Source organism: Schistocerca americana, chromosome 8 (genome assembly GCF_021461395.2).
Source record: "Schistocerca americana isolate TAMUIC-IGC-003095 chromosome 8, iqSchAmer2.1, whole genome shotgun sequence".
NCBI lineage: Eukaryota > Metazoa > Arthropoda > Insecta > Orthoptera > Acrididae > Schistocerca > Schistocerca americana.
In genome coordinates this window covers 418433702-418461500 of record NC_060126.1, presented here as the reverse complement: position 1 = coordinate 418461500, position 27799 = coordinate 418433702, and the positions used below count along the sequence as shown (strand labels likewise).

The 27799-nt window shown below is 39.6% G+C and overlaps 1 protein-coding gene across 1 annotated transcript in view; it reads left to right on the top strand.

Annotated features, from left to right (window-relative positions):
• LOC124545360 (activating signal cointegrator 1 complex subunit 3) overlaps positions 1-27799 on the top strand; it is a 239304-nt gene that overhangs the window by 102483 nt on the left and 109022 nt on the right. The window contains exons 18-21 of the mRNA XM_047124265.1: positions 2801-2915; positions 6120-6256; positions 9276-9452; positions 19531-19756. Coding sequence (XP_046980221.1) covers positions 2801-2915; positions 6120-6256; positions 9276-9452; positions 19531-19756 — 655 coding nt within the window. The remainder of the gene's footprint in view (positions 1-2800; positions 2916-6119; positions 6257-9275; positions 9453-19530; positions 19757-27799) is intronic.

Here is a 27799-nt window from a genome sequence, read left to right as displayed (position 1 = left end):
CTGTGTGATCAATTTGGAATTCCCAAAGTGAGTGTGAGGACTTGCCCATGCCTTTTTCTTATTCCTTTTAAGCAATGGAATTGATTGCACAATTGCCAGTCTGCTGTTGACCAAGGTTGACGCAAGCTGGCATTGAGATAGAAAGCGTGTGTGAGATTGGAGTGGAATTCAGATGGCATGGGCTATGAAGCAGTTATTGAATTCAAGCATAGCATGTTTCCCAGCTTGTTGCATGCTGTGATCAAATAAACACATCAAAAAAAAGTTTTGCATCACCCCAGTTCCCAGAACTCCTGAAGATAGACATTGACTGTGGATATTGTATCACAGACACAGTCCCTTTGACTGTTCAGAGATGTCACTAAACCCACCCAAATATATAAACAACCATGCGTGAGCAGCACCTATTAGACAGAGGGGGTCCGACAGCCGATCAGTTCCAGTCATTCCACCAGGAGGTAGGTACACGGCTCGTGTTGTCTGTAGTTCAACCATGCCTAGATGGTCAATACCGCAGTTTGATCGTGTCTGCATTGTTACTTTGTGCCAAGAAGGGCTTTCAACAAGGTAAGTGTCCATTCGTCGTGGAGTGAACCAAAGCAATGTTGTTTGGACATGGAGGAGATACAGAGAGACAGGAACTGCTGATGACGTGCCTCGCTCAGGCTGCCCAAGGGCTACTACTGCAGTGGATGATTGCTACCTATGGATTGTGGCTCAGAAGAACCCTGACAGCAACACCACCATGTTGAATAATACTTCCCATGCAGCCACAGGACGTCGTGTTACACCTCAAACTGTGTGCAATAGGCTACATGATGCGCAACTTCACTCCCAACGTCCATGGCGATTCCATCTTTGCAACCACGACACCATGCAGCGCGGTACAGGTGGGCCCAGAAACATGCGGAATGGACCGCTCATGATTGGCATCACATTCTCTTCACCGATGAGTGTCACATGTGCCTTCAACCAGAAAATCATCGGAGATGTGTTTGGAGGCAACCCAGTCAGGCTGAATGCCTTAGACACAATGTCCATTTAGTGCAGCAAGGTGGAAGTTCCCTGCTGTTTTGGGGTGGCATTATGTGAGGCCAACATACGCCGCTGGTGGTCATAGAAGGCACCATAACGGCTGTACCATATGTGAATGCCATCCTCCAACCTATAGTGCAACCATATCGGCAGCATATTGGCGAGGCATTTGTCTTCATGGATGACAGTTCACGCTCACATCGTGCACATCTTGTGAATGATGTCCTTCAGGATAATGACATTGCTCGACTACTAGAGTTGCCAGCATGTTCTCCAGACATGAACCCTGTCGAACATGCCTGGTATAGATTGAAGAGGGCTGTTTCTGGACTACGTGACCCACCAAGCACTCTGAGGGATCTACGCCGAATCTCTGTTGAGGAGTGGGACAATCTGGACCAACAGTGCCTTGATGAACTTGTGGATAGTATGCCACGACGAATACAGGCATGCATCAATGCAAAAGGACATGCTACTGGATATTAGAGGTACCAGTGTGTACAGCAATCTGGACCACCACCTCTAAAGCTCTTGCTGTATGGTGGTACGACATTCAGTGTGTGTAATTTTCATGAGGAATAAAAAGAGAAGAAATGATGTTTATGTTGATCTCTATTCCAGTTTTCTGTACAGGTTCCGGAACTGAGGTGATGCAAAACTTTTTTTGATGTGTCTATATTTAATGTTTTTCATTTTGATGATTTTCAAATAATTGTATGTCATTGTGCAGATTGATAAATTAATTTGAAATAAAATCACTATTTTCTTTAATGTTTCTTTCCCAGTAAATCATCTTATTTCACAGTTTATTGACTGCATGATGTATCTGTTGACGGTGTATAATACAAATAATCTTTCTTTAAAACACATTTTTAACAGATTATGTTTATTGCTAATCAGATACAAATACAAATTGAATAATTGTATCATTTGAGTACTGACTCAGTTACAAAGCTGTTGATTTTTAATTACTTTAATAAAGTGCAACGAGGCTTCTTGTAGTCACTGGCTGTCAGCTGAAATATCACAGTGACCGGCATTCCAAAACTGTCGATCAGTACATGGGGATCATACAACTTTATCACAGTCTCGTAAAGTCTGTATGGAACAGAAAAGGAACTAAATATTTGAGCATATTGAAATAAAACAATAGTAAACACACTGAAATATAAATTTATAAACTGCAGAAATTGATTAAAATTTGAGCCGTGATCAGGACTCGAACCTGGGTCTTCTTGCGTACTAGGCAGAAATGCTGACCGTTTCACCACAGCAGCACTATGGTCAACACTGCTGCATGAACTACCCAAGTTGAATGCCCTGCCCAACACGAACTTCAATTCATATCTCCAGCTTATTTTCTCCATTTACCTGATATTGCTCAGGCAGAAAATATATCAGTGTAACAGTCAGTATTTTGTAACACTATGATGTGGGGTATAAGTTATTCAGTACTGCTGTTTTTGACCTGTGTTGTTCATGTTGAAGTAGTGCCAGCTGGTCAGCATTTTAATTGTGATCCTGCTTTGTGAAGATTACCTCCTTGGGGATCTTAGTGTTGATAGGTAAAGTCACACTAGTGGGTAACTCATTACAGTTGGTTTCTGTCACAAATAAAGAATAATAGCTTGTGATCAGTGAAAGAAAATTTAAATGGGACTCAAAACTTACTGATTGCGTGAGTCATTTTACAACGCTAGTAAGTAAACATAGTGGAAAGAGGAATATTTGTTACAGTTAATATACTGAGAATTTCATTTCACAGGAAGATCAAACATTGGAGCATTGTAGACTGAAACTTATAACTGGTGCAGCCAATGAACTGGATAAAGCTAAAATGATACGTTATGATCCACGCACAGGATCGCTCAGTGCTACAGGTTTGTTAATTTTATTGTACAATTAATGATTATAAACATGATTTTATCAGTTAGGTGTGATATATTTAAACTATGGATTGGACTGAAAAGGTGTGGACATCTGGACATATCTCTCTCTCTCTCTCTCACACACACACACACACCAAAAATAAAGTCCATAGGTTACTATATGTAATGTATACTCACTCACATGCATTTTCCTCAATAATTGTGTACCAGTTTCAATCTTTCCCATAAGGTAACTCCTACTATTCTTATCTCTTTTTGATGAAAATAATGTCAACGGCTGGCTGGTCAGGATATGGACAATAAATTGTTGCCGTGTTTGCAGAAATATATTCGCAAATGTGTAACCGTGCACCTACAACACAGTGGTTAAGGAGTGTACCTCACAAATACTGCTGAACAGCTTCCATATTTCAGGAACTACTCTGTTCAGCACCATTTCCATATTATAGTGTTGCAACCCAGCATTCTAGCAATGATAGTAACAAATAGTGGGAAAGCTGCTGTGAAGTATTACATACCAGCCGCATGCTGGTAGCTGCAGTGTGGCAACATGTGGGTCAGAATAAACACACACGTAAGACAATTGTGACATGTGACTAGCCACACTCAGTGGAAAACTGCTCCACGCCGCGGCAATAACTGTAGCAGGCTGGTCGATGTCACCACATCACTGCAAGTATCTCGTTATGGACAATGTGACTAGATGTCAGGTTTTAGTGAAATAGGGGTGCTTCAGAGTGATATAAATATTTATGAATTCAGAGGCAGAAGCATTCTGATGTGAGAGTCCAGCCGCACCACGAGCCACGACACCGGGGCCGTGCCAGATAGCGGGACAACTAGCGTTGGCGGCAGCTGCTGCCACAGATTCAAGACCGGGCTGCACCTGCCGCCAACAGCAGAGACTTCCTCACAGGACTTAATGCCACAGCACCGCCCACCTGCCATCTGCAGCTCCTGCTGCCACAAGTACTGTGTCCCACCACCACCACCATCACCACCACCACTAACCCCCCACCCCTCCACCCTGACTTAATGCCACAGCACCAACAGCCATCCGACTCCTGCCAGAGAGCAGTGGGTCGAATCCCACGCACAGCAGTCTCCGTACTGCCACATTGAATGTGTGTTGAGCTGTTCCGAGTTCCATCACTGATGGGAAAGTAGCACGTCACTGACATCATGACTGGCCTGCCGAGGCTGCCGGCTGCTGACGGACCTGCCCTTGGCAATACAAAGTGCCTACGTGGCATCCTATCACTAGGGAACATGACCCTTATGCCAGTGCCGGCCAGGGTCAATGTAGTGAGGCATATTTTGCCTTGCCAAGCCATGACAAAGCATACACAGAGATTGAATAAAGCCTTCTTTATTGTCGGCAGTGTTTCCATTGGGTCCTGTGGCCCATCAGCACCCACTACTCAGACTCCAGCTGCACTCTTCAGTACATCAGGAACAATCCTGTGGCTGTGTTTAGAGCAAGTTAAATGAAATCCGAAGGACTTTCCAAGTTGTCTTTATTGATTATAGGGCAAAAATCGCAATAATGGGCACCACATGCAAAGCTGCTCCAACAGGTGAAGATTGTCCCATTGACCAGAAAAGTTACAGTGAACATTTTGTGGGTTGCAAAGGGTGTCACAGTCATTGAATTATTGGAAAAAGAAAAGCTGATTACCGGGAAATTCTGCAGTGATATACTGTTTCTCATCAGCATTAAAGTGAAGGAAGAAAAACTTCATTTGATGAATATGATGTGCTGTTTCACCTTGACAGTGCTCCATAACATTCATCTGGACTTATTGCCGCAAAATTGTATGAATTGCTGTCGCTGCCCGTTTAGTATTCACCTGACATGGCTCCTTACAGTTTTTCAACAGTTCATATATTAAGAAATCTGGCTCTTCATTCCTAACATGAGTACTTATTGCCTTTATTTTTTCCTTGCAGTCCCGTCTTATCCCAAACAGTGTAATGATTAAAGGTGGTGGTGGTGGCGGCAGCGGCCTGTGTTTGTACGTGCATGTGCATCGCATTTTGTGTGTGTGTGTGTGTGTGTGTGTGTGTGTGTGTGTGTGTGTATGAGCGCCTGCGTGCATGAGAGAGAGAGAGAGAGAGAGAGAGAGAGAGAGAGGGTGTGTGCACAAGAACAAAAAGTGCACAATAATGTTGGAGAAATTTATTTGATGATTTAAGTTGAAAAGTCACTGCATGCCACCTAAAGTAAATAATGGTGTGAGACTGCTACAAAAAATTAAAAGAATAGAAGAAGATATTAAGTTAAACTTCAGTTTCGTTGTATCTAAAAATTATGGTTTCTTCATATGGTAATGGTGTTTGTTTGTACTCCTTCCAGAAATTTTCCTCAAATTATGAAATGGTGATAATTTTATATGTAAAGTAGTTCATAAGTATGTAAACAACAAATTGAATATTGGACCTACTTGCCTGGAAAGCTCCAGGTATTAACACACCACTTCTGGGATTTAGGCAAATGTGCTGGCCCTGGATCAAATCCTCCCAGTGGATTAATGATGAGAGTTAGTGTGCCGGCCAGCCTGGATGTGGTTATTAGGCGGTTAGGTGGTTTTCCACATCTGTAGGTAAACACCATGTTGGTACCCATCCTTCCTCAGTTACATGACCCGCATACATTTAGAAAACTTTTCCACATCTGTAGGTCAATACCATGTTGGTACCCATCCTTCCTCAGTTACATGACCCGCATACATTTAGAAAACGTTCACACAGTTTCACATGAATAACACTACATGCAGACAGTTTGGAATACACACTCCTCCCTGGGGCAGCAAGGGCATGCAGTCACCCCTTAAATTAACCAGGCCAAATCCTGTAGTAACCAAATTGATCCTGCATTGATGTGAGACAAAGGCAAAAGAAAAAGGAGCAGGAATTGAATATTGGAGCTCAGATTTCAAATCTGTGTTATTTTTCCTAATAATTATTGTGCTTTCACTTGTGTGAAGTGCTAATTTATTAGCAATAATTTCTCTAGAGCAAAATACTTGCTTCCTCTGCCAGCTATGAAGTTGATGTGAGAATATAAATATTAGAAATACACAAATTTCCTGCATGGTAATGGTCCAGTCCCCAAGACCTTGTAAAAAATATCATTGCAGACATGTTTTTATTTTAAATTTGTTTCAATTAAGTGACATAACCATTTACTTTTAGATCTTGGGCGAACTGCAAGTCATTTTTACATCAAGTATGATACGGTGGAAATATTCAATGAGCTAATGGCACCAGTTATGTCAGAAGCTGATGCACTTGCAATGATTTCGAAGGCCCAAGAATTTGATCAATTAAAGGTAAGTACCTCTCCAATACTTGAGTCGTGAAACTGTGTACGCTTGTTAGTATCACAAGAACTTTTACCTCAACACAGCATGATGAGGACTGCTTACTTTACCAAGGAGTTAAATGTTGAGGATATTAGTGTGCAACTGCTTGCTTTTATCCCTTGAACTGTTTTGCTCGGCTGTGACACATTTCTTCTAAACCCATCAGCTCATTGGTAGTGTGTCAGTGGATGAACAAATTAATTTGGATGTCTTCTTGCACTTTGCTGGATAATGTCTTTCACTGAAACTGAACAGCGAGTAACGTAAGGTTTCTTGTGGAACATAAAAAGTCAGCAACGCAGTTGGAAGCTTTTTACATTGAGAATGAATGAAAACTTTGCTGAAGTTTGGTAAACAGTATTGGAAGATCAAAGATTGAGTGATGGCACATGTGGACAAAGAAGATTTTCAAGATATTTTAATAAAGAAGTTACTCATGATGAAACTATCTACAAAAATGTTGCTGGAAGATTTGTCTGATGATAAAAAAGGAAATGAGAAATTAATTTTGCTCTCACCATTTGGAGCATATTAATGAAGAAACCAGTTTTTAAAACTATTATTAAATATGATAGTTGTGAGTTCGTACATATGATCCAGAAACCAAGTCCATGCACTGATAGTCTGAGTCTTCCTCAAGAAACTGTATGAATAATTTGAAACAGTTTACCCAAAATATTATAGAGATATTTTGGACTAATTACAAGAATGTGTCAGAGAGAAGCACTCTCAAACAGCACCAGGACAGTGTGTTTGTCTCCCAACACTTTCTCAGTGAAGTAATGTATTAAAACCAGCAGTCCTTGAGTTTTCACTTTACTCACATGTTTTGGAATGATGCAATTAATAATTTTATCTCCAAATACCAAAAACCATAAATTGTGGTTACTTAGGCAGCTTTTGCTTCTGGTTTTTAGTGAACGTGTTTTGCAAACAAAGAAGTGATAATGTAGTAATTTGGTCCCTCAGTCTCCACACAACTAGCTAACCAGAATTCATATCTCCACAAAAAGAGACATTTTCTGTTGGCAGAAGAGAGAAATACATAACTAGAGCTCCTTCACAACCTTATGAAAAATGACATGCAAAGATTGTTTTAGCAGTGGGATCAAGAAAAGCAGAGGCATGGACTAAAATGGGTCCTCTTTTGAGGTAAACAATTGTTAGGTACACAGAGCTGCAGCACCAGTCCCATTTTTCTTGTGTAATGTGTCATGCCTACTCATTCTGTTCCTTTTTTAATTTGTATTGTGCAAAATTTATGCTGATACTGTGCACTTTTAGGATTAGTGGGTAATTTGGCGAATATGGTTCAAAAAACACTTTCTTACTGCATTTCAAAGATTAATTTACAATTGATTTACTAAACCATTATAGCTTATTCATCACCTTGTTATTTATTTTCTTTCAGTCACTGCTTATGTTGTCATATTCTTTGACAAGTGTGACATGGCATGGAAAGCCACTTGTGGTTCCTTAAATTTTTGTTTCAATAATACTGCCATTGAATACAACAGAACAAATACAAAAATTAACAGTAGTAATACAGTACAAAGGTGTTTAATAAATTGTGAAGGGGATGACTTCCATGGAACATGTTGTTGTGTTGCGGTGTAAAATCATTTTCTCTATGGGAATGGAAATGACCGTTTGGCGTCATTGGCCGGGAGGCCCTTTGTGGTGCAGGTCCGGCCGCCTTGGTGCAGGTCTTATTACATTCAACGCCACCTTGGGCGACCTTCGCACTTGATGGGGATGAAATGATGATGATGACAACACAACACCCAGTCCCTGAGCGGAGAAAATCTCTGACCCAGCCAGGAATTGAACCCGGGCCTGTAGGACGGCAGTCCGTCACACTGGCCACTCAGCTATCTGGGCGGACATTTTCTTTATTGAAAAATGCGACTGTGTTTCATCCAATTTCATGTGGAAGCAGTCCAACATATCACTGTAATATTGTACAGTGATCGTTTTCCATTTTTGGAGAAGAGTACAACTACAACACCAATGCATGCATAAAAAATCATCACCCCAACTTATCCAGTCTAGGGGTACTATCTTTGCCTTCTTTGAAGCAGCTTTGCTGGAAGCAACTCATTGATCTGACTGTTGGCCAGCTTGCAGAGTAAAATGATAAATTCATATTTCATGTGTGGTGACAACTCACGTAAATTGCTCCAAACACAGCTTTGAATTTGAAAGTTACACTCAGTTGTCATTCACAGTCAGCAGTCACAGCCCTCATTGAGCCGATAGTTTTTTCTGTTGCACACAAGCAACATATTAACTACCGTTCCTGTAGGAGTGCCTACGGTGTCTGCTACTCGATACACTTTTGTCTGATAATCAGCAAGAATTGTGTAACATGAGCTTCTACAATGTTTTAGTTTTCTTTGCTAACCAAATCTGATGGATGCTTGACTGCACTTTAGATTTGTTAAACCAATGTATGGCATGTCACCGGTGAAGGATCACTGTTAATGGTGACCAATTTCGCTTTTGTCTTGTCACACAATTACCCATGTAAAAGCAGAAAGTGATTTATTGAGCTGTAGTATAGTTATTTCATGTTGATGAAAACCACTCTAGCACAAACGTACCGAAATGGCTGACAAATCCAAAATAATCTATGACTTAGTGTCATTTTTGTTTAACATCATCTGTCAGGTAGCAGCACGGAAAGTTAACACAACTTAGCTTTGTTAACAATGACATCTATGTTCAAATATGGGTACTTATTATTGAACCATGTACCTATAAGCAGTAAATTGATGTATGGTATGAATATTTCTTTTGAAAGCGATATTTGTTGTCCAGAACATGGTTATTTGAATACATGACTTGAAAATGATGCCCATATTTTTGCAGAGCCACTAATACAAGCATTTCTGTATGTCTCTAATATTTTGTACTTAAATTTATTACGTAGGTGCACTTCCAGTTTCTCAGGGTGGTGTTTGATGCTGGGATTTTACTGTTGCAGGTCCGAGATGATGAAATGGAGGAGCTGGACCAGCTGGTAGACATGAACTGCCCGCTGCCTGTGGCAGGAGGCACAGAGAATGTCTACGGGAAGGTGAACATATTGCTGCAGACATTCCTGTCTCACGGGCGCCTCAACTCTTTCTCCCTCATCTCAGACCAGTCATACGTAATGCAGGTATACAAATTCTTAAAGCTTTTTATTATGGCCAGATTGACATATCTGATGGATAACTGGTAATTAAAAAATGTGTTGACATCAGCAAAAGCTTATGTTGTGTCAAGATGATGTTTATTTTATATATTAAAAACACCAGAGTAAGTTGACATTGACTGCTGACTCAGTCAGCTATTTTTCACAAGTACATAACTGATGTGGCTTTTTTGACAACATACTGTGGCAGATATTAAAACTACAGAATATTAAACTCTGTGCGGGAAGAAGGGAATTTAGGCACTAAGATTCTAATCATTTGAAAAATAAAACACAGCCAACTATAAAGTGAGTGGTTTACTGTGCGCTGAATAATATTGTTATTGGGATCCCCTTTGTGGAATAATATAATTATGGGGAAACCCTTGTGGAAGTAGCAGCTCGGGGCTCTCTTATAAATTGTAAATAAAAAATGAATATTGTACAAACAACACAAATAAATTAGTATAAGAACAATACAGATATTGCAAACTGAAGTTGATGTGCATGGCTCAACTACAGAATGCAGTATTACATCAGTCTACTGAAAAAGTGTATAAAATACTGCCTCTCTTTAAGCTACATATTACACTCTGAATTTTGTGTGTATTCCAATTAAGGGTGGACCTTTGTAGCTGAACAACAATACAGAGTTGCATATCTGCATGGATGCCAGCTCCCAAAGTTTAATATTTTCGGGATATTACTTGTATTACAAACTGAAGTTGGTCCGTGTAGCTCAACTATAGAGTGCGGTACACAGTTGCATAACCCAAGAAATTTTATTCACCAGTATCGCATGTTTTGCAATGTAAAATTGATCTTTGTAGGTCAGTGATATATTTGCAATACACAAGTTCCTCCTCCAAAAGGATATTGTATGCACAGGTACCCACCTTGAAAGCAAATATACGAGGGCGGTTCAGAAAGTAACCTCCGATTGGTCACAGTGCGGGTTGTGGGGGGAGTAGCGACGCCATCTGTGCGTTCACGCACTCAACAGGTCAGTCGGCATCAAGCCGTGGTCGAGTGAACGTCGTACGTGAGCTAGTTTAGTTTTTGTGGCAGTTTGAAATGTGTGCTGCAATAGAAAACCCCGCCAAATGTGAAGTGCATGCTGTCATAAGGTTTTTTACAGCCAAAGGATATTCTGCAGCAGCTATTCATCGTGAGCTTTGTGCCGTGTACGGACCAAGAGTTATGAGTGAAGGAGTTGTCCGTGAATGGGTACGTTTATTTAAAAGTGGATGAGAAAACGTTCATGATGAAGAGAGGAGTGGTAGACCATCATTGGTGACTGACGAACTCGTTCAGACAGTTGATGCAAAAGTTCGTGAAAATCGACGTTTCTCAATGTTGGAGTTGTCTACTGGTTTTCCACAGATTTCTAAGACTCTCTTGTACGAGATAGTGACAGCAAGATTGGGTTACCGTAAGTTCTGTGCACGATGGGTGCCCAAAATTCTTACCGACCACCACAAAACTCAAAGAATGGCCTCTGCATTAGACTTTCTGTCACGTTATGAGGACGAAGGAGAACCATTGTTAAACAGAATCGTGACCGGTCACGAAACCTGGATTAAGTACGTGAACCCTGAGACAAAAGAACAATCAAAGATGTGGGCACATTCAAATTCGCCTACCAAACCAAGAAAAGCCTCGCAAGATTTTTCTGCCAGAAAACTGATGGCAACGGTGTTTTGGGATGCCAAAGGGGTGTTGTTGGTTGAATTCATGGAACGTGGTACGACCATTAATCAAGACGTGTACTGTGAAACAATAAAAAAGTTACGACGGGCTATACAGAACAAACGCCGTGGTATGCTGACTTCCGGTATCGTTTTTTTGCACGATAACGCCCGTCCTCACTCTGCTCGCAGAACAACGGCCCTTCTTGAGTCCTTCAAGTGGGACGTTATCAACCATCCACCTTACAGCCCAGACCTGGCGCCAAGTGATTATCACCTCTTCATGCATTTGAAGAAATGGCTCGGGTCACAGCGGTTTGATGATGACGAAGAGCTCAAAGATGCGGTCACAGGCTGGCTCCAGGCACAAGCGGGTGATTTTTATGCAGAAGGAATTTCAAAGCTTGTGAAGAGATACGATAAGTGCCTCAATCGCTATGGAGACTATGTAGAAAAATAGTGCAAAGATGTAGTTGTAAGATGTATATATTAAAATATTTTTATTTAACTTGGTGTATTTTTTTAAATCAACCGGAGGTTACTTTCTGAACGGCCCTCGTAGTACTCAGAATATTGAGTGTATTTTAATCTCAGCTGTACTTGTATATATCAAGCTGAGAATACGAAATTTAGGTGCCTTCTATAAAATCAAATGATTTTGTTTTGCAGCGCTGAATGTGTTTTAATCTGAGTGTGCATTATATAGGTGAAGTTCAGAATGTAATACATAGACAGGTAGTACAAAAATAAACAATACATTCTGAGTGTAATTTGAGTTGTACTTGTTGGGTGCCAGCCTAAACAAAACTTTGGAATTCATTACACATTTGAAGAAGGGTTGACATTTAAACTAAGTAGCACTTAAATTTATGCTGTGAGATCCAGAGCTGTCGCGTGTATAAGTAATCACATCATACTCGAAGAAACCATCAACAGTAATGTTTAAAAGCCAGTGCTATTATAAATGTGTGCTGTCGAAAGACATCAGTTACATCACAGTTGCCGTATCAGTTGTGTCAATTTTTTAAACTGACAGCTTGTACTGCATATTGTAACATACCCTAAATGAAAACAGTTGATAGTATTGCATAAAAGAACAGTTTTTGTACAATCCAAAGTGCACAGTAGGCACATCACACAAAAACTAGTTGTCCACAGGAGATTACTTGGCTTCGACGGTGTCCTCAGTTTGAAAGGGAGCAGGACTAAAGTTTCTTCAGGTTTGCCATATCCAGCTGGAACCACTTGTTGGTGATTAGATCCTGCAGAACTACTTGTTTATCGCTATGTTTCTCTCGCCATTCCTGATAGCCCGCATATTTTCCGGGGCATTAAGACTGGGCGTTTAGCTGGCCAGTCACAGCACGGTAGGATGCTCAAGTGTTTGTCAAACTGGGAACATACATGTGCAGGTGTACGAACATGGGTGCTATGATCTCGAAAGACGGGAGTGTTGACAGAATACTCGACATGCAGGTGTAGAAGAAAGGGTGACACTTGGTCACTGGCAATTTTGAAATAGACATTCTTCTGTTAAAAACACCTCCAAAGCATCAGTAAATCACCTTGAGCCCAAATTACACCACCACACACTGCAGGTGAAATTCTTCTTTGGGCCGTCAGTGCACTCGTCACCTCGCATCATTTGAAAACTGGCAAAATCATTACTCATCAGACTACGCTATATGACTCCAATTGGCAGCTGTCTGTATTCAGTGTTTGGCCCATTGAAGACAGAAAGCTTTGTCCCGCTGTAAGCAGTGGCTTTTTGTGAGGTTCCCGTTGGCAGCTGTAAATTGCATAAAATGCCCTGTGCGCAGCAGTTCATGTACAATTTGAAACCAGTTGTTATTCAAGAGGCATGACACTCATTTCCAGTCACTGTCGGGGTGACACTCATTTCTGGTCGCTGTCGATAGGATTGTTTTATGACTAGACTTCATATACAGTGTTACGTGACTTTGAATGATACACCATTTCTTGGAAACATTTGGGCAATTCACACTTTTACACCAACACATTGGGAAAATTCATTCACAGCATGGTGAGAGGCACTTCAAGATACGGTAGCAGCACTCTGCCATTCTGTCAAGTCTCCAAGTTGACCGACCTTTTTGCATTGATACTGTACAAGTTATGGCCATGTACACACTGCTTCAATCCCATGACTTGTGTCAGCTGCTGAGGGTCACTTGACTGCCAGCTACTGTTTCTGCACCACCTGCAGTGCTCCAGACTGACTGAAGTGCTCTTCTTCAAATGGTGGTATATTTTGTCTGACAAGCTTACATACCTCTATATGAGCTCGACCACACTCTTCAGTTGTGAAACTAGCTTGTCGTCTTCATGTTAACTGTCATACAATATTGAAAGGAGGGGAGAGCCAAAGACAGCACTGGCTGGTGTACAGAGCAAGGGTGTTGACGCCACAGAATAAAGCAGACAGAGCTAATAATAGATAAAAGAGAAGCAGCAAGGCTACATGCACACTGTGTAAAGAGTGATCTGTTGTACAGATAAAAATTTAAACTGTGTGGCAGACCAAAGAGTGAAGTGAAAAATTCTGAAATTTTGTTAAGTGCTTCTGAAGACTAGCAGGAATGAATTGTGAATAATAGAGATGCAGTGAGTCACTACTTGTATTGTCATTTTCTGTCTAAGCTGCTGTGAACATTTTGTATATTTCCTGGCATTGGGTCTCTGGGGTGTAGGAAGAAGCCAGTGGTGCATATTTCATTAAAGTACAATACAATGAAATGACATAACATTTTGAAATGTTGTTTTATTACATTGCTAATATTATTTATAAAATAACCTAAAAAAACCTAAAACATTAACTTTAAAAGAAGTTACTCTTCAGCAGAATGGAAGGTGGTGTCCAACACCAAGTTCCTTAACTCAGTTTTTGCACACAAGAGATTGTAATATGCTGAGCCAAGTTGTTAAATATGCATGTATCCATGGAACTGATTTCCTTCTATACTAATACAAGCCTGTGAAATCTCTGTAGAGGTTTGTTTTCACCCTAGTGTTACATTCAAGCATTACACTATTTTTGAGAAATGAGAGTTGTTGGTAATGACAAAGGATGTTAATGAATAAATGTGTTGTGAAACAGCTGTCAAATGTGAGTTGAGTTTCCCTGTGACATAATTCTTTAGCTCATTAGTCTATAAAAATCTCTGAATGGATATTTCTTATTGGTTGTGAGTACATGGGTAAAGTATGACTGGGCAGTAGTAAGTATCAATGTTAAAAAATATAGATTTTGTTGAGAGGTGTAGAGTTGTTGTTGCATTCTCTTGTGAAATATGGACACCAGCTAATGTAGACACACTTGAGGAGAACAGACTAAAAGAATAATTTATGCAAGTGATCAGATAATACAAGTTACAGGCTGTCTCTTCTCAACTGAAAACTGCAGTTTTGAACTGTTACAATTAACACTGTCACATCCCAGGCTAGGGTCAATTGGTAGAATTCGGCCTGTTGACCAATGTGGGAGGGAGCCTGAACTGGCGGATAAGAAAATCTCACCTGGAGAGGAAGCTGGGTAAGGAAGTTATATATGTGGAAGCATATAGATTAGTGCTACACCCCTCCATACTGTGGCTCCCTTTTGGAGGTCAGAAAATTCCTTCAACTGGTCGGCAATCACTGCTGTGAAGTAACTCCACCTAGTCGTTCCATCTCCTCTCTTTCTCACACCTCACACCTGTTTTCCTGGAAAGTATTGCTTTGCTAATTTTAACCTTCTCAGTGGCATGTTTTGGCTGTCTGGTTTCTGCAATAGCTTCTGGCTAGTGTAAATAGTTAATCTGATGTTTTGACAACTTCCAGAACAAAGTCAGAATTTGTTTCTGTGTTTTGTTTCAGCAGTTTACCTCTAAAAAATGGTTATGACACAGATTACTTGTAGCCATTAAATGAGGGATTTGTTCCTGTCTTCTATGTTTTGACCATTACACACCATGTGTCCTAATGTGGACAGGGTGTATACGACCCGGGAGATCCAGGAAAAACCGGGGAATTTTTTCATCCGGGAGAAAACTGGGAAAAATCAGGGAATTTTTTAGAATTCCGGGAATGTTTCATTGTTTTAGTTTCCAGTTAAATTTTTGTGATTTTGACTGGTAAGAACCAATACTCCAACAAAGGATATTACTGTATCCTGCCTCTGCAGGATAATACTGCAGCAACAAAACATTAACAGGAGGAAGAAAAAACGAAAATAAAACTTAAGTTGCAAAGGAAATCCGCCATATACAACAACAAAACATAGTGCTCATACAAGCATCTGCCAACAGCAAAGTGTGTCAAAGGCTTTAGAAAGACGATGACATGATTCATAAGACAAATTGCCTCCGATGAGCGTGATGTGACAGCTGTTGACATTAGATTCGTTTCAGCAGTTGCGGACGGGCTCTTGTGCGAAAAAACGTTCAAATGTGTGTGAAATCTTATGGGACTTAACTGCTAAGGTCATCAGTCCCTAAGCTTACACACTACTTAACCTAAATTATCCTAAGGACAAACACACACACACCCATGCCCGAGGGAGGACTCGAACCTCCGCCGGGACCAGCTGCACAGGGCTCTTGTGCATGCACAGTTGAGTCACATATGGGTAGTACCTTCTCCCGCTTCTGGCTACAGATGTGTGGCTGGGCGCCACTATCTAGTATTGCCCTGGTTCGGAAATATCGTAGATCCAGGGCTGATGCACAGAGCAGTCTGAGTTGTGGTGGGGAGGTGGATAGTCTCCACGTGACCTCTGTTTACTTTTAGTGATTTTGCTGTTTCCTCTTCATTCATTACTGTCACATCAAATGAAAACAAAACGGATTTCTGTTGCCGGGAGCTATCAAATGAATTAAAATACATTCGTGTAATTATGGAAGGCTAAAATATGTTATTATTTTCAGGTTTTATTTCCACATTTCTGACAGTCAAGCATTCACCTTGCAGAACAATGAGGTTGTTTTTATCGCTTTGCTAAAGAGATTTGGCTTTTATTAATCTTTTGCGCTGAGGCAGTCAATTTGTTTGAAACGAAGTGTTAAATTTCACACTGTTGGCTAGTGTCAACTGTTCGCTGCATTTCAGGTGCACGTTTTCCATCTTCTAGCTCGCCTGGCATTATGCCATAATAAAGAACCAAACATGAGGTAATAAGGTGCTGGTACTCAAGAAAATTTACATCCGAATCTGGACATACGAATGTGCACTTTAAGCCCAGTTATGCACTTTAGTACGGTTCACGAAATTCCGATGAATTTGAAGTGTCCTCTGATGTCTTGTTTCTTTTGTGACATAGTGCAAGATCTTTTAATGTTTTACACGTACGAACATACAGGCTTCCTGTGTCGTCGTAGCTGCGCAAGAACGGTGGCGTCTGTTATCTGGTGCTCTCTGGCAACAGCTGAAACGAATCAGTTTCTAACAGGTCACGGGAAAACATCATGGATGGTGGTTTGAAAAGCGTTACTTTCAAAGTAAATTTCCTTTTACACAAGATGGACTATATGCAAGAATGTACAATGAATTTCTTAAATCAAAAAGCCTTTGAATCTCAAATCAAAATCAACTCTTTTAGGACGACTATCTAGAAGAATTTCGAACCCAGAAGATCAGACATTTATGTTGTTATTAAATATTTTACTGGCTCATTTGTGTGATATATCTTAAAGTGCAACACGCGCATAAAAGATCAACATTGTATGTGGAAGCTTAGCTTCTCTTGCATCTCATTAATCTTCGAGACTACGATTATATGCGGAACCTCTGTTTTTCTTGTAGCAACACTATGTATATTAATTTAAACCATCAACTTTTCTTATTTGTGTGTTCGCGCTACTTAAGAGTGATCTTGCTATTGGCTGACTACATCACGTGTCCCGCTGTCATCAGCTGGCGAGATCACATGACATGAGTTATGACTGGCTTACAAAAGAGCGCGCAATCTTGATTTCAATGCCTCGAAAAGTAACACGCGGTGTTTGGTGGAATTCAAATTTATATCTTCGTAACACTAAAATATGCAGCATACATGTTGCTGCTACACATCAAAGATCTTTCCAGTTCGTATTTTTTCCCTCCCTGTGTTTCGTTTTCTACAGTGCCGGGAAATTCTACGTCGGCGTATAAAACCATAAACATTTAAAAGACTGATAAATTTTACAGTGCCGAGGATAAGCATACTCTCACATAACATAGGGGAAAAATGTATTTTCGCCCGGGAGAAAGTATATTTTCTGCCGAGAAATCTGGGAAAAATCCGGGAATTTTTTTTCCTTGTCCATGTATACACCCTGGTGGAGCATAGCCTCATCTGCAAAGGTTTATTTCTCCATCAGTGTTCGATAATCACTCTTCCACTGTCAGAATACAATGTACCTTTGCGTCAGCTGCTTTGGAGCTCCTTTTTGTGGTAAAATTGTGTAATTTTTGTTTAGTGCAGGCCTCAAGACTAATATGGTACTAAGCTTCACTCTCTGAGGGCCTACATTTCTGTCTTTACAAAGATTTGGCTTTCTCACTTGAAAAGGTGACACAACATATCAAGTCTACACTGTTCTCATGGCTCTCATATATTGACTATTAAACTGTACATTTTAATCTACATGCGATTTTGTAGTCCTGCACAGGGATGATTACTGTGTGTGGGTTATTCAGTGGTGAAATCAATGACTGACAGATATTTGTTTTGTAATAAATTCTCTCTATTTATTGCGTTTATTTTAATTATGAATATTAACAAAGCTACTTTCCAGCCAAACATGGGGATTCAGAGAAATGAAACTTAAGATCTGAGGATGCTAGTTAGATTGACAGAGTGAAAATTATGGGAAAATATTCTTCACCAGTGACTGTAACTATACACAAGGAATTAGGCATAGTCAAGCTTTCTGAGGCAAAATTTTATATTCTCATGTTGTTGTTTTATGTCCAAAACCTGTCTTGATGTAGCTCTCCTTGCTACTCTGCCCAGTGCAAACCTCTTCATTTTTAATAACTACTGCAGTCTCATCCAAGTGAACCTACTTGCTGTATTCATGATTTGGTCTTGCTCTACAATTTTGACTTGGCCACACTTCCCTTTGTTACCAGTTTAATGATTCATTGGTTCCTTAGGATATTTCCCATCAATCAATCATATGTTTTAGTTAAGTTGTGCCATAAATTTCTTTTTTCCCCAATTCGATTCTGTACCTCGTCATTAGTTATTCACTCTAGCCATGTAATATTTAGCATTCTTTTGTAGCACTGCACCTCAAAAAAGACTCCCTAACACTTAAATTTATATTAAATGTCAACAAACACCACTTTTTCATAAATGCTTTTCTTGCTATTGCCAGTCTGCAATTTGCATCCTCTCTACATTAGCCACAATTAGTTATTTTGACACCCAAATAACTAAACTCATCTATTTCTTTTAGTGTCTTGTTTCCTAATCTAATTGCCTCAGCACTTTCTGATAGCTTTTGACTACATTCTATTACCCTTGTTTTATTTTTAATGATGTTCATCTTATAATCTCTTTTCATGGCACTACCCATTCCAATCAACTGATCTTCCAAGTCCTTTGCTGTCTCCAACATAATTACAATGTTATCAGAAAATCACAAAGTTTTTGTTTCTTCTTTCAGAAGTTTAATTCCCTTTTCTAATTTCTCCTTGGTTTCCTTCAGAGCTTGCTTTATGTACAAATGGAATAACACTGAGAACAGGCTACAATCATCTTTTTCATGTCCTTAGACTCATATAACTGCAGTTTGGTCCAGGTGTGCTTGATAAATTATGCACATCATTATGTATTTTTATACCTTGCCCTTTCAGTATGGTGATCCAAGTACTGAAGGGATCATGTAAATTAATGCTGATTTTGTTACAGAAATTTCAAATACTATATCCTTTAATTAGTGTTTCACTGCCTCATTTTAGAAGTAAAGCTAAACTGTGTGATCATTATTAAATTTAAGTTTCTTTTTTGTTCTCTTCAGAAATAGTGTACAAATGCATTCCAAAATTACCATTACTTGATAGTAAAACTAGTTGTGAAGGCATTACATTAAAAAATAAATAGTGTTGTTAAAAACTTTTGGAACCCATAAGATAAAAACTTACAAAGAAAGGAGTGTATACTACCTAATAGAGAGGAAACAGCTCTAAAGACCCAATGTTGAACATGTGTGTTGGTAACCTTTTTTTTTTTTTTGTCAGCATTATTTTTCAGTGAAGTTGTCCCAACATATGCTGTGTGGTACTAACCACTACCTGAGCTTATGTGGCAGTAGCATAATTTTATGTAAGGCTTCAGCTTTTATCATATGTGTCTCAGTTAATTCTCAGTATAACTGTTCTTATTTTTGCAGAATGCTGTCCGGATTTTGCGTGCCCTGTTTGAAATTCAGCTGCGTAAAAACAATGCTGTTATGGCCACACGTTTCCTGATCCTTGCTCAGATGTTTGAGCAACAACAATGGAGCATGGAGACTCCCATGAGACAGTTTCGTATGCTGGGGTCTGACATTATCCACAAAATTGAAGAGAAGAGATTAACTGTGGAAAAATTACGTGAGATGGATGCAAAAGATATAGGTGTGTATCTTCTACCATTCACTTATCTTAAAATTTGACAGAGATCCTGGTGAATAATTACTTGAGTGTCCAGTTTATTGCAAAAGTGGTATAACACAATTATTCCCTTCTCATCATTACTCGCTGCATACAAATCCCTTCAGCTGATATCAGGACCCTAATGATCCCCTGGCCAGCCACTACATTTTCTGGGCATCCTCATTTATCTGCCTGAAAAACCAAGTTGGAATCCCTTCACGATGGAGATGTTGGACTCAGCAAGAAAGGAGATTATCATTTTCCATCATAGATATTGGATATAACATATAATCTTAAAATATGGTATTGAGTGATAGATGCATGGTATTTTTATTAAACTAAACTTTTTATTTTTGTTTCTTTTTAATCAGTCCCTGCTGTATGTGATTTAAGTAATCCTTGACTATGTAATAAGTATTACTTAACCTTCCATCGTGTGTTGGTGGTCATACACATCATAATTTTCTGTCAGCCATTTGTTAACAGTTGACTGCAATGAGGTCTTCTTACTAGTAGATTCCCTTCTCTTACTGTATATATGCTGATTGCTCAGTTTGGTACACTGCACCTGTTCCTGTTGCATTTCAACAATATTTGGTTTCCAACATACACAGCTTAAGTAGTACTAAGCACTGATATATATAAAAAAAAATCATTTAATTGTTTGTTACACTTTTCAGAATATCAAGTATCAAATTGATAGACTGTGTCTGCATGCATTATTTTAGAGTGTTTTATAATTTTATGTGGGATGTGCTTGATCATAACTGGCTACAGAAATACACATACTATTCTCAATCCAATGGTGAATGATTCCAAAAGACGATGATTGAAGAGAACAATAATGAATCTCAAATCGAGTTTGAAGATGAAGTGAACACAGGTTGTGGTGATGAAGTTGAAGCTTGGCAGGAAGATTCAGAAACCAAGGAAGACAACAGTTAAAATGATGAGAAAGTACTTGGCAATAATATCCATTACTATATTGGAAAGAACAGAGAGACAAAATGGAAAAATGTCCATCACAGAGAGAATATTGCAGAACCCACAGTGTTACTCAGAAGTTTCCTGGACCTAGAGGTGTGGTGCAAGCAGTGAGAATACCTTTCTGGAATGACCTCACGGTTGATGGCATTTTGTTTATTATAGTTCTGTATACAAACTAGTGTATTGATAGTGTCAGAGCTTCACTTCAGCTTGAGAGAGAGTTGTAAAACCATTAGGTGTTACTGAACCAAAAGCCTTAGTTGATCTCTTATTTTTAGCTGGTATTAACAAAAGTAAAAGACAAAACTTAGAAGATCTGTGGGAAACTGATGAGGACAGTATTGAGGAATTTCACCTCTTAATCAGTCTAAATCATGTCAAATTCATCCTACAGTATCTTAGATTAGACAATCACCAATTACACAAGATAACAGCAATTCAAGAATTATTCCCTTCATTTGTACAGCACTCACAGACGTTCTATACTCTCAGGGAAAATGCTATAGTGGATGGGAAACTGGAAGGATTCTGTGAAAGATGCTGTTTTCTCCAAGATATATCCAGCAAGCTGAATAACTATGGCATTCCAATATTTGCTCTTGTGGATTCCCAGGTATTTTACCTACTCAGTTTGGAAACACATTCTAGCACATTAAGGACTAGAAAGTTTGGTTCCGACTTACCACAATGGCCAGGTATTGTGTGTTGCCTGACGTGCATGCAGCCCACACAACATAGCTGCCTTGCAGGCACTCTAATCTCCTTTTGCTACTGTCGGTTGTCTATACGCAACAATATTTTTGCAGCTAGCTGTTGTGTCTTTGCATCTGCTCATAAACCAGTTTACATCTCATCAACTTTGCGTCTTTTTATTTTACACTATTAGTGTTTGAACAAAAGACACTTCTTCAAAGTATGAAACAATAGTTTTTAATGCATGCAGAAAAGACCACCTTTTATAAACTGTAATTTTAAACTTCATGTACATGTAATCATCATAATCCACCAGCCAGATGTCTTAGTCAACCCCTCTGTGGACTGGGTGATTTTAGAGTGTAATTACTATTCTGTTCTGTTGATCATTTGAGGGTCATTCACAAAGTAAGTTCCATTTGGTTACATAAAACAAACGTGTACAGATACAGAAAAAATATGTATTGTACAAAAATCTACAACTGTTAAACTACTTTTTTACATAGCTTCCGAAATTTTGTAGGCACTTGTCATAGCGTGGCACAAGTTTTTGTATGCCTTCTGCATAGAAGGTTGCTGCCTGTGCATTCAACCATGTGGTAACGTGTTCTTTCAGCTTGGCGTCATCATTGAAGTGTTGAGCACCAAGGACATATTTTAGGTGTAAGAAGAGATGAAAGTCGATAGGAGCAAGGTCCAGGCTGTACGGAGGATGATCAAATGCGTCACAGTGAAATTCCTGTAGGAGTTGCTTGGTCACATTCGCCTTGTGAGGTCGGGCGTTATCGTGGAGAAAAAAAAAAAAAGTCTTTTGACAGTAATCCTCGGCGCTTGTTCTGTATTGTGTGGCGCAATTTCTTAATGGTCTCGCAGTAACCGTGTGCATTAATTGTTTGGCATCGTGGTAAGAAATCGATCAGCAAAATGCCTTTTCTGTCCCAAAAAATAGTGCACATGACTTTTCAAGGTGTCCAGATTTGCTTAGGCTTAACCTTCATTGGGGATGAAATGTGCCTCCATTCCATTGATTGCAGTTTTGTTTCAGAGGTGTTGCACGATACCCAAGTTTCATCCCCCGTGACTATCCGAGAAAGAAAACCATCACCTTCTTGATTGTAGCATGTGAAAAACTGAAGTGCACTACCCATCCATTGTTTTTTGTGTTATTCAGTAAGAATTTTGGGGAACCCACCATGAGCAAAGTTTTCTTAATTTCTGTTTTTCAGTAACAATTTCATGAATTAGTGATCGTGAGATTTGTGGGACTTCCATAGTAGGGGCACTAAGTGTAAATTTATGGTTGTGCTTAATCTTCTCTTCAGTTGTGTGAACCAGTTCATCAGTAACCACAGACGGGCGTCGGCTTCGTTCTTCATCGTGCACTTAGTCACGTCCTTCATTGAACAGTTTGATGCATCTTCTAACCATTGAATCACTCGTAGCATTTTGTCTGTAAACTTCGCAGATTTGCCGATGAATTTCCTTTCTTTGCATTTAGAAAATGAATCACAGATCCAATTTCACAAGCAGTGGCATTTTCAATTACGGCTGACATTATGTAAAGAAGCACTACAAAGCACACGTCGGCAGCAGCGTTCTAAAAATGGCGTACATGTCTTCTTCTTGAGTCAGAGTAACTGCCATGGATAGGAATAGAAATGGAACTCGCTTTGTGAATGACACTCGTATTACGTTCAAACTTAGAGTTCCTATGCACCAGATGTTCTAGTAGTTCTTAAATGTTTGGTACTTCCCAAAGCACACTCCCTTGTGAAGAGGTCCCTTGGAAGAGTGTTTCTTGGTCCTTGATCCGACAATTCAACAATTTCCTCCAGTTTGTGTTTCCTCATATCCCCTGACAGTCTTTTGAGGACAGTCCTGTTTAAGTGTTAAGAGGTGTGGAAGTTTTCCTGGGGCCTTCATGTTGTGCTCCATCATCTCCTCAGTCATTCACTTCTGGCTTCTAAATCGATACCCGGTATTTGGCTGCCTCCAATGTAAGTGACTTGTACTTCATCTTCTTTTCAGGACCCTTGTGTTCTACACACTATGAAGGCATTGAATAGGGCACAGGTGATCAAGTAGAGGATTCCATTCTTGCTCTGTTTTTTTACAGTCTTTCTCTGGATTGAGTTGTACAACAAATACTGGTCTGCTCTGTCTGCGCCCTAAATGTATTTATTGTACTGAAGGACACAGGCTTACTCACAACACCTCTCTTGCTATTTGAATTCTTCATAATAGCTCGCTCTACAGTGCTGACCATTTGCACCACCCACTTGTCCTACCAACGTTGTAAAATCACACCTCCTTTCCAGTAGTACAGACTTTCCCCTTTCCTGAGATTGTGTACAACAGTTGATATCTCAGGTGGAAGTCCACTGTTAGCCCTTATTGTCCCACAGACCCTAGTCTTCCAAGCAAGCAGGTTACCGTATTTACTCGAATCTAAGCCGCACCTGCAAAATGAGACTAGAAATCAAGGAAAAAAAATTTTCCCAAATCTAAGCCGCACCTGAAATTTGAGACTCTAAATTCAATGGGAGAGAAAAGTTTTAGGCCGCACCTCCAAATCGAAACAAAGTAGGTCCATTGTAATATGAGAAACGATTTAGGTCTAATGAATGACAATACAGCTACAGTAGTTTGGTTTGAGTTGTAAGCTTAGCAATTAAGCTTTACCAGGTAGCCATTGCTATGTGTCAGGTGCTCCATCCATATTTATACGGGTACCCTTCCTTTTTCACGTGCTTAGTCTGGTTTGAATTGATGGCTTATTTTTCTTTGATCTGATAAGTGCCGTTCTCTTTGTTATAGGTGTTTTAGTCACTCTAAGCTGAAAATGCATTATTGTACTGTCGAGTGAGGTGGCGCAGTGGTTAGACACTGGACTCGCATTCGGGAGGACGGCGGTTCAATCCCGCGTCTGGCCATCCTGATTTAGGTTTTCCGTGATTTCACTAAATCGCTCCAGGCAAATGCTGGGATGGTTCCTTTCACAGGGCACGGCCGACTTCCTTCCCCATCTTTCCCTAATCCGATGAGACAGATGACCTCGCTGTCTGGTCTCCTTCCCCAAAACAACCCAACCCATTATTGTACTGTGTCACGCATTGTTTGTCGCATTCTGATAATGAGTGTTTACGACCTCTTGCCGCTCGCGACATGTCTTGCTTTTCTGTGCGCTACCGCCGCTTTCAATAAAAAAAAAAAAGACAAATTGTCTCATTAGCAAAACGATGGCAAGAGACTGCTATTTGTTGTTACTTACACTGCTGCTTTCTTTGATAAAGATCAACAAGAACCAAATAATAAACTTTGTATGATAGAAGATGTTCTGAACGAGAGTTTAGTGAAAAATTTTCTCTGTTTGAAAATCTTTGCAGACGCCTCTTTAGTACATTACATTCTGCACAGAAATTAGAGTCATCTTAGATTTAAAAATCTAGTCAATTGTCGTGCTTCATTTCTGACTGTATCACTATTCGGCATAAGAATAATACGAATATAAACATGACATGATATGTATATTCTTCCGCTTTTGCTGTTGTCTCACTCTAGCTTCGTAGTTTATTAGGCAGACAGGATTTAAATGAGATAGCAGCAAACACGAAAGAATACATGGCAAAATGTTTATATTTGTATTATTCTTATGGTGAAGAGAATACTGCATGTGATTCACAATTCATAAAAGTTCCTATAAGGATCCATCTCTTGTCACAGGTAGGAAAAAATTCAGAACATACAGTTGGCCATATTGACAAACATCCCAAACAGTCCTGCCAGTCGGATTTTCATAGTACATTGAAAGGCTGCTACATTCAAAGATGAACAATACGGAATTTATATTTACTTCGTTGGATAATGTATGAAAATGCAGTGGTCGAAACTCGAGGCGGAGAAAAAATCTCGTCTTCCACCTTTTTTTAAAATTTATTTACTGACGCAGAGGTTTTGGCGCTAGTATTTATCTTTGTGCCTACAAATCATGCCTGTGTAGCGCTACATATATTCGACGCCAGAAGTTAGTTGTGGCGGTACCTACCAACATTTTATAGAACTTCTGCTTACTTTGCACTCGATTCTAAGCCGCAGGCGGTTTTCTGGATTACAAAAACAGAAAAAAAAAGTGCGGCTTAGATTAGAGTAAATACGGTACCTACAGTTATCACACTGTTATGGTAGTTGTCATGACTGACATGATGCCAGATGTCTTAAGTGTGGTGACAGTACAGAAAAAATGATTTTGTCTAGTCTATCTCTTCCGCACTATATATTTCCACATTATATATGTAACTTATTGTGGCTTCACATGACATTTGCACAAGTAGGCCATATTTCACCAGCTTTCCATGATTATACGTCCTAAACCTTTGACGACCTCTCCAGTGTATCATCAAGTGATATCTCATAGGTGGGTTCATACATACGGTCTGAAAATGGTCCACAAAATGTTGGAGAACTGGGCGAACCGTACAGAGCCGTGCATTTCATATCTGTTCCCATCAGTTGTGACTTACCAGCTGTCTCACAACAGGAGTTTTGGTTGAAGGCTCTGTGCTCCAGTATTTCTGATAACTTTTCTTTGTAAATTTTCCCTTTATGAGTATGATCACTAAAAATCATTTCATTTCAACAACCGAAATGTCTATCGACTTTAGTGTCATGGGTGATGTTTTATACTTATGTAAATTCTATAGATTATATTATTTTACGAAAATATCAAATAATTTGTTACCAAAAAAGCTAGTTACAATCTCTGAAATAGTACATGGATCATGGGGAACAAGTGTAAGGCCTGGCTGATCTACAAAAGCTTCCAAACGTGTGACTGGATTGTCCTTAGTATAGCCATTGCTTGTATCCATTCCATGTAAAAGAACACTTACCTCATTGTCACTACTAGCATCACCGTCACTCACTAACATGTGCGGCTGTTTCCAGTGTTTAGTTGACATACAGAGCCCAAGCTCACAGCCACGATCACTAGTATTATCACTGTTATCATTCTCTTGTATTGCTCGATACTTCCAAAAATGAATCTGCAAATAAATCATGAAACATATCGTTATCACACAAGGCACCTTGCCAGTGGTGCACCGTCGTGTGCGTTGACTCCTGGCACATAAGATCACCTTCATATAGCTGCAGATTTCACAACTATCATGATCGTACAAGTGGTCAAATATACTGACACTAACATCTATACTCTTCCTACTCCACGCTTTGCTAGCAAATAGTTCAGACTATACCCATCAGAGAGTACAGTAACCAATAAATGACACTCATGCAGGAAAGTGGAGATTTCCATGCCCCTTCAGCTGCCATTGTTATACGGATATCTCTAGGGCACATTATCTGAGTGCTAGGTTGCAACCAGGGATCGTAAAATGTAAGCAACAAACACTCAAATGATGTTCTGCGGCTCTGTTAACCTATTTATCAGTCAGGTCAAAATGTGATGGCAGACAATTGGTTTATCAGTATTTTCCTGGTAGAACAGTTTGGAAGGAAAAATCTTTCTTTTGTCAGGGCTATGGAGAAAAACAGATGTGCGATTCCTGTGGAGCTTACTGCCAGTATAGGAAAGGCTGTCCACAATTCACTTCATGTGTTCGAGAAATGCCGTACTCTAGTTTTGTATGTTTCTAAAGAAGGGGAAGTATGTGAACCTGCCATCTAGCTTGTATGAGGGTAATTTAATCGGGGTGTATACGATCTGGGAAAAACCCGGGAATTTTTTCATCCAGGAGAAAACCGGGAAAAACCCGAGATTTTTTTAGAATTCTGGGAATTTTTCATTGTTTTAATTTTCAGTTAAATTTTTGTAATTTTGACTGGTAAGAACTGATACTCTAACAAAGGATATTACTGTAACCCGCTACTGCAGAATAATACTTCAACAATAAAACATAAACGAGAGAAAAAAAATGAAAATAGCTTAAATTGCAAATGAAATCCGCCATATACAACAATGACACACATTGCTCATGCAAGCGTCTTTCAACTGCAAAATGTGTCAAAGGCTTTAGGAAGACTATGCAATACTTCATAACAACAAATTGCCTCCGATGAGAGTGAAGTCACAACTGTTTACATTAAATTCATTTTAGCAGTTACGAGCAGGCTCATGCACAAGCGCAGTTGAGTAGCATTTGAGTAGTAGAGTCTCTCGCTTCTGGCTACAGGAATGTGGCCGTTGGCTGTGTAAGCAGTCTCAGCAAGCAGCTAGATGCTACCGGGAAAAGGGGGTGTCAAATTCATATTCTTGAGAAAAAAAACTTATTTCATAAAGCGCCTACCATCCAGTGCATGTTGGTCTATCGATTATTCATATGATTTTGA